Here is a 6,897-nt window from a genome sequence, read left to right as displayed (position 1 = left end):
AAATCTGCTGGCCCCCCCCCCCCCCCCCAATAGCTAGCAATCCAAAACAGTCCAGTGGAGCCTGACCTGTGGATGTTGCCTTCTGACACACTTCTGGTGATGTCAGGGGGTGTGGCTCATGCAAATACGTTATGCCAATGAGTTATGCTAATGAGCTCCTGCACCTCTTTTTCTACAAAATGACCCCTGGTGTAGTCGCTGACGTTTCACCAGCAGCTGTGACTGGCATCCTCAGAGGTATAACACAGAAAGACAGAGTACTCTCTGTGTCAAGGTGAGAAGAAAAATGGTAGGCAGGTAATTTATATCTACTCAGGAAGGTGAATCTGTGCAATCCCTTGAAAATAAAGATCAAGCTTCCTGATTAGCTCAGTTAGGCACAAGCTTGTCCTGGCTCGGGAGCCAAGCAGGGTTGGCCGTCATCAGTACTTGGATGGGAGACCTCCAAGGAAGACTGGGGCTGCTGTGCAGGGGAAGGCGATGGCTAGCTGCCACCTCTGCTCAGATCCTGCCCGGAACGCCCCGTCGAAGGGGTTGCCAGTCGAAACACGACGACACATCTTCCTTCTTTTCAAAAGCCATCTTAAGGTCCTTCCAATGAGCAAGCGGCAGGCAGAGAAGCTGCTGGCTGCGTACAAACTTGTTTGTCTGATTGAAGAGTTATATATGTTAGCCAAGAGCTTCGGAAGAGTTGAACTCAAGAGAATTCATTGTTTGACATTGTTGTATACGGATGCGGAATTGAGACCTTGTTTGATAAAGAGACATCGAAACAAACGGTAACTCGGGAAGTTCGTCCTGTCCGTTCACCTTGACGTCATCACTTCTTGTCCGATGATGTCTTGTTATTGAAAAACAAAGATTAAACAACATGAAGTCTACTACCATCATAGTTTAATTATTGTCTATCATTTCTTACAATTGTATGCACTATTGCAGTAATCCTTGTGTATTGCGTACAAACAATGTCAGCTGTGGCAGCCCCCAACCTGCAGAAAAAGCTCCTCGCTCCCAAAGTGTGCTTCGTGCCCCCCTGCCAAGGCCGGTGGAAGAGAGATTGTCCGACGTCTTCCATCTGTGGTCAAATGCAGGTCAACAGTGAGGTCGGCCTGGGCGGGCCTCTTGCTAGGGTTGCCGGCAGCGTTCCCTCTGAGCTGAGTCAGTGTGAGCTAGCTCACAGTTTTTTAGCCTCTGGCTCGCGCATTTTCATCTCAGGACAGGGGGGATGGCTCCAGAGCAAACTGATTTATGCAGCAGCCAAATCGCTCGCTCACAACTTTTTAATGCCAGTAGCTCACAAAGTAGAATTTTTGATCACAAGACTCCACAGCTTAGAGGGAGCATTGGTTGCTAGGTCCCCTCCTTGCTCTGGCGGGGGAGATTTGGGGGGCATTCCAGGGGTGACCCGCTCCCAAGCCGCGGCCACCCATGGCCTCCCCTTCTGCAGAGATAAAAGGGTTTCAAGCTGATCAGTGGGGCAGTGGTGCGTGGGCCTGAATCCCAAGTGGCAAATCACCACGGGGAAATCAGCGCCGAGCGCCGCGGTCCCCACCACCCTCACAGAAAGACCCCGTTAAAGGGTCTTTTTGCAAGCGGAGTGGGTGACAGCCCCCCTCTCTCCCTGTGCTGAAAGATTTAAAGGGCCCTCCAGCTGATCGGCGGGCCACGTGCTCCCCACCAATCAGCTGAAGCCCTTTAAATCTCTGCAGGAGTGGAGGGGTGGGTGGGGCTTGCCCCACCAGAGCCCCCAGAAGCGGGGGGACCCCAGACCTGGGGGCTCGCTGGTCCTCTCTCCAAGGGCTTCCCCTCCCCTGTGCCAGTCTCCCAGGCTTCCCTGCCAGGCCTCTGCTTGTGATGCTCAGAGGCCCGCCTCCCCCCCAAACCCCACCCCTTGCGTCCTTCATGCTTCCCTTAATCTGCCCCCCCTCTTCCACATGGCACTGACAGGCAGAATCTCTCCATTAGCGATTCAGGGAAGGCACCGGGAGGATTCTTCGCAATTTGCTCCCCGCCTCGTGCTCTTCTGCTGGAAATTAAAGGCTTGTAAACAGTGAAGTTAAGAGAGGCCCCCAGCTGAGAGCGGGTTTAAGGCGGGGAGGGGGGAGCGGCTCTTGGCAGGGGACCAAGCTGGTGGGTGGCAGTACGGAAACGCAAGACGCAAGCTGGGGGAGAGGAGCGCTTTCTGGTTCATCCGGCTTCTGTGCGCCTCTCTTTCAAGACCGCAGAGGGCCTGACTTCTCATTTCTTTGCACAGGTAGCTTGATTAAAATGCAAGCGGAATAACCTCGCACGCAGAGCTTTCAGAAGTGCAAATGCAGGGTCCCCAAGAAAGCTTTGCTGGAAAAAGCTTCTGGCCCTTACGGCTGCTGAGATGGTGAAGGCGCAGCAGCAGGGGAGAGACGAGAGGCCAAATAAAACGCTGTTGTTCTCAGTGGATGTAGCTTGGAGTGACACTGGTTTCTCTTTGGGCGGCGGCGCAATGACCTAGCTTCGGATTGGCCCCTTTCTGAACAGAAGTCCCCTGGGACTTCGGCTGATGCCCTTGGGGGCAGGAACATGAGAACCTAAGAAGAACCCTTTTGGGTCAGACCAGTGAGGGTTTACCTAGTAAGGCGCATTATACAAGCACTTTGCCCTAGGAACATTCTCTCAGAGAATCTCTTGCATCTATGTTATGATACATCAGTGAAAATTAATGAAATTGTCGATACGTACCTGTTGAAATAACAGACCAAGAGTCGCTGCTTTCATCCACATTCGGAAGAAGAATAGTATCGAAACGGTAGAACATTCCGGAGATCATTGTCAATTTCACCATTTTCAACTGCCTTTGTGTATTTATATATGCAGATTTTTTTGTACACATTTTTGTATAAATTTTGTGATTCTTATTTAAATATTTTCTAGCGCAGTTACCTCACAGTTTCTTCTTTTTTCGGTCACGTGGTGGCCAACCAGTTCCTCCAGAGGTCCAGTAACAGGGAGAGGGGCCCCAAGGCCTCTTTCCCACCAACAGGCGAGGCGACTGAAACTATGTGTCACGCAATGCACCCTCTAAGCCGCGGAGTCTCGTGAGCAAAAATTCTACTTTGTGAGCTACTGGCATTAAGGTTGTGAGCGAGTGATTTGGCTACTGCCTAAATTAGTTTGCTTTGGAGCCATCCTTCCTGAGCGGAGACAAAAGTGTGTGAGCCGGAGGCTAAGAAACTGTGAGCTAGCTCACACTAACTCAGCTTAGAGGGAACACCGTGTGGGAGGCCTTGTCAGGAGGACTTCCCCCCCACACACACACATTGTCCAAGCTCTGAAGGGGTCTGGGGGTCCACTAGGGATGGCTGGCTCTGGAGCAATGCTCCCTCTAAGCCGTGGAGTCTTGTGAGCAAAAATTTTACTTTGTGAGCTCCTGGCATTAAAGTTGTGAGCGAGCGATTTGGCTGCTGCATAAATTAGTTTGCTCTGGAGCCATCCTTCCTGAGCTAAGGCAAAAATGTGTGAGCCGGAGGCTAAAAAACTGAGATAGCTCACACTAACTCAGCTCAGAGGGAACATTGCTCTGGAGTTCTGCTGTCCCCGTGTTGAGACTTGGTGCCGCTGCAGTCTATGTCCGCCCTGCCCCAGAACAGCAGATGACATCAGCCTTGAGCCCCAGAAGTGGGGTGGGTGGGGAGGAGAGCCGCTCTGCATGCCAACTGAAGCACGTGTCTCTCTGTCCCCTGCAGGTTTGACAGCGAGCTCTCGCAAGCTCACGAGGAGGCCCAGCGGGAGAAGCTCCAGCGGGAGAAGCTGGCCCGTGAGAAGGACATGCTCATCGCCGAAGTTTTCAGCCTCAAGCAGCAAGTGGAGGTGGGTGGGCCAGCGGCAAAGCAAGTGGCCGAAGCCCCTTCCTCATCGGGGCGGCTTCCGGAGTTCTGCGCGTGCACCTCCCCGTGGATCCCTGTGGGTCTGTGTGCTCAGTCTGATGTGGTGGTTAAGTTCACGGACTCTAACCTGGGAGGACCGGGTTTGATTCCCCACTCCTCCACTTGCAGCTGCTGGATGACCTTGGGCAAGCCATAGTTCTGGCACAGCTGTTTTCTCAAGGACAGTTCTGGAAGGAGCTCTCTCAGCCCCACCTGCCTCACAGGGTGTCTGTGGTGGGGAGGGGAAGGGAAAGGAGCTTGTAAGCCGCTCTGAGACTGTGAGTGGGTGGGGTATAAGTTCAATCTCCTCCTCCTCCTCCTCTTTTCCTTCCTCCTCCTCCTCCTCTTCTCCTCTTCTCCTTCTTTTTCTTCTTCGTCGTCTTCTCCTCATTTACGCTGGGCTGCTACCTACCCAGAGCAGCCACCTGGCACACCTGCCCCGACTCCTGTGCAGCACGCGTAGCCGCTTGGCGTGGACTGCAGCTCAGGTTCAGCTGCACGAGAGGAAAGCCCCGCAGAAAGGTGGTTTTGTTTCCACCGGCGTCATGCTTCGATTTGGCTTGGGTTGCGTGGCCTGCAAGGGCAAAACTCTCGTCTCCGCCCCTCTGTCTCCCCCCAACCAGAAGGGGGGAGCCACCTTTGGGCCGAGGGCCTCCAGCAGCGCATGCCCCTGACTGCCGTGGGGCCGCCATCACCATCTCGCTCTCCCTTTCGCCCTTCCCAGGAGAGGGAGTCCAACATCGCCCTCTACACGCAGAAGGTGGAGTCGCTGGAGGCCGAGCTGCAGGACCTCTCCTCTCAGGAGTCCAAAGACGAAGCCTCCTTGGCCAAGGTCCGAAAGCAGCTCCGGGATCTGGAGGCCAAGGCCAAAGACCAGGAGGAGGAGCTGGACGAGCAGGCGGGCACCATCCAGATGCTGGAGCAGGTAGGCCAGGGCGGGAGCTCAGCACCTGTCCTCTCCTTCCCTGGGCAGGCACTGGCTCTGCCGGTTTTCTGGGCGTGCCGGTTTCACGAGGGCGTGTGCCAGGCCTCCTCCTCACGTCTGGGCCACTGCTGCTGCTGCTGCTGCGATTCCTCTCCGGAGGCTCGTGGAGAAGCCAGCTCCAGCGCATCAAGTTAAAGCCCAAACAGCCGGCCCGGGGAAGGGGTGAGGCAGCTGCCGTGTCTCGGGGAGTGCGGGCCAACAGACCCAGCCATGCAGTCTGCAGAAGCGGCGGTGGCCAGGCAAGTAAGTAGATTGCCTTTCAAAGCCCATTGATCCGGACGCCACGTCCCCGGAGTCCCTTGACAGCCCCACGCCAGGCCTCGGTCAATGGCCGTGCGTCCCTCTCGGCGGCCAGCCGTTCCGAATCTCACCCAGCTCAGCATAAGCCGGCGGTTGGAAGTGGGCAGCAGCGGGTGAAAGGGAACCAATCGACGCGAGAGCCGAGTTTGCAGCTTGCCTCTTGGCCGGAGGCGGGGGTGCTTGGGGGGTCTGGTGTTTTCTTCAACCAGCAGGAGAGAGCGTGCGTGCCTAGTGGTGCAGGTGGGGCTGTTGGCCCGTCTGGGGCCCGCTGAAACAGAGGCAGGAGCTGGAGGTGTGCGTGCTTCTGGCAGAAGGGTGCCCCCCCAAGCCAGACTCCGGCTTCCCCTGAGGGGGAGGAGCCTGGTGGTCATGGAGGCAAACCCCATCCTGCCAAAAATAGAACTATTCTTGAGGAAGCCCACACAACCTGGCGGATGGAGCTCCCGCTCAAAGCACAAAAGGCTCCACTCGGGGGCTTTTCCGCCCGGATCAGCAGCCGGTTTCCCTGAATGGCAAGTTGAGAGTGGGGGCGAGTGCGAAAAGGCTGGCTCCTCTTTATCCCCCCCAACCCCCTTTTACAGTGGCTTCTTGGCCTGGTCTGTGTCCCCTTTTCCCCCCCAGGCTTGCGTCAGCTCTGGGTTCCCCGTGGGGTACCGGTCAGCACTTATTAGGGTGCCAGGCTGGCTGCCCTCTGGCTCGGAGAGTCTGAAAGCAGAAGTCTGACCCGTGGGAGCAAGAGGGAAGCTTGCTCAGCCAGCAGGGCCCAGTGCTTGGGAGGAGATGGGTGGATTGAGCCCTAAAAGCGAGGGGACCCTGTGCTGAGGAATCCAGTGGGGAGAGCTGCGGGGACAGAGGTGGCGGGGTGGATATAGGCCAGTGCCTGAATGGCTGGGCAGCTTGGGGGGCCTGCGTCTCTTCCTCCTCGGGAGGTGGCCAGCGGAGGGTTCGGGAGCGGGCAGAAAGTGGAGCGGAAGGCTGAGCCGTTCATAGCTGTTGACACACGACCCAGGGCAGTGCCTGGGGACAGATTCTCCGTCGCCCCTCAGATGACGGTCGGCCTAGGGGGGTTTGTCTCTCGCCAGTCCATGGGGAGAGCCGGAAGGCCCCTTTCCCTTAGCAGTTCTTCTTGGCAGGCCAAGCTCCGGCTGGAGATGGAGATGGAACGGCTGCGGCAGACACACGCCAAGGAGGTGGAGAGCCGGGACGAGGAGGTGGAGGAGATCAGGCAGTCCTGCCAGAAGAAGGTGAGGAGGAGGGTCCTGTGGCACGGGGTGCCCCCCTAGGGACCGGCCGCTTGCCCTCGGGAGAGCCAGAGAATTCAGGACCGGTCCGCTCTGGTGTGGGGAGAGGGAGCAGCAAGCCCTCTGCGTTTGCTTCCAGAAGGGCTGGGGTCAGTGTTCCCTCTAAGCTGAGTTGGTGTGAGCTAGGTCACAGTTTTTTAGCCTCCGGCTCACACGTTTTTGTCTCAGCTCAGGACGGATGGCGCCAGAGCAAACTAATTGATGCAGCAGCCAAATCGCTCGCTTACCAACTTTAATGCCCGTAGCTCACAAAATAAGATTTTTGCTCACAAGACCCCGAAGCTTAGAGGGAGCATTGGTTGGGGTGGTGCTTTCTCTGTCCTGTAGAGCTTTTCCTGTGAAACCCACCCACCTGAGACCTCAGAGGGTTTGCGGGTGTCACCCTCTCTTTCCAATCTGCAGGACAAACAAC

General features: G+C 56.3%; 1 protein-coding gene across 1 annotated transcript in view; it reads left to right on the top strand.

Moving 5' to 3' along the window:
- The window catches only part of MYO18A (myosin XVIIIA), a 182,496-nt gene that overhangs the window by 128,867 nt on the left and 46,732 nt on the right, over nt 1-6,897 (top strand). The window contains exons 27-29 of the mRNA XM_015421898.1: nt 3,720-3,843; nt 4,624-4,824; nt 6,318-6,428. Coding sequence (XP_015277384.1) covers nt 3,720-3,843; nt 4,624-4,824; nt 6,318-6,428 — 436 coding nt within the window. The remainder of the gene's footprint in view (nt 1-3,719; nt 3,844-4,623; nt 4,825-6,317; nt 6,429-6,897) is intronic.

The sequence above is a fragment of the Gekko japonicus genome, unplaced genomic scaffold (assembly GCF_001447785.1).
Source record: "Gekko japonicus isolate JY-2015 unplaced genomic scaffold, Gekko_japonicus_V1.1 scaffold21, whole genome shotgun sequence".
NCBI classification, from domain to species: domain Eukaryota; kingdom Metazoa; phylum Chordata; class Lepidosauria; order Squamata; family Gekkonidae; genus Gekko; species Gekko japonicus.
The sequence above is the reverse complement of the archived record's forward strand: the minus strand, read 5'-3'. Positions and strand labels throughout refer to the sequence as shown.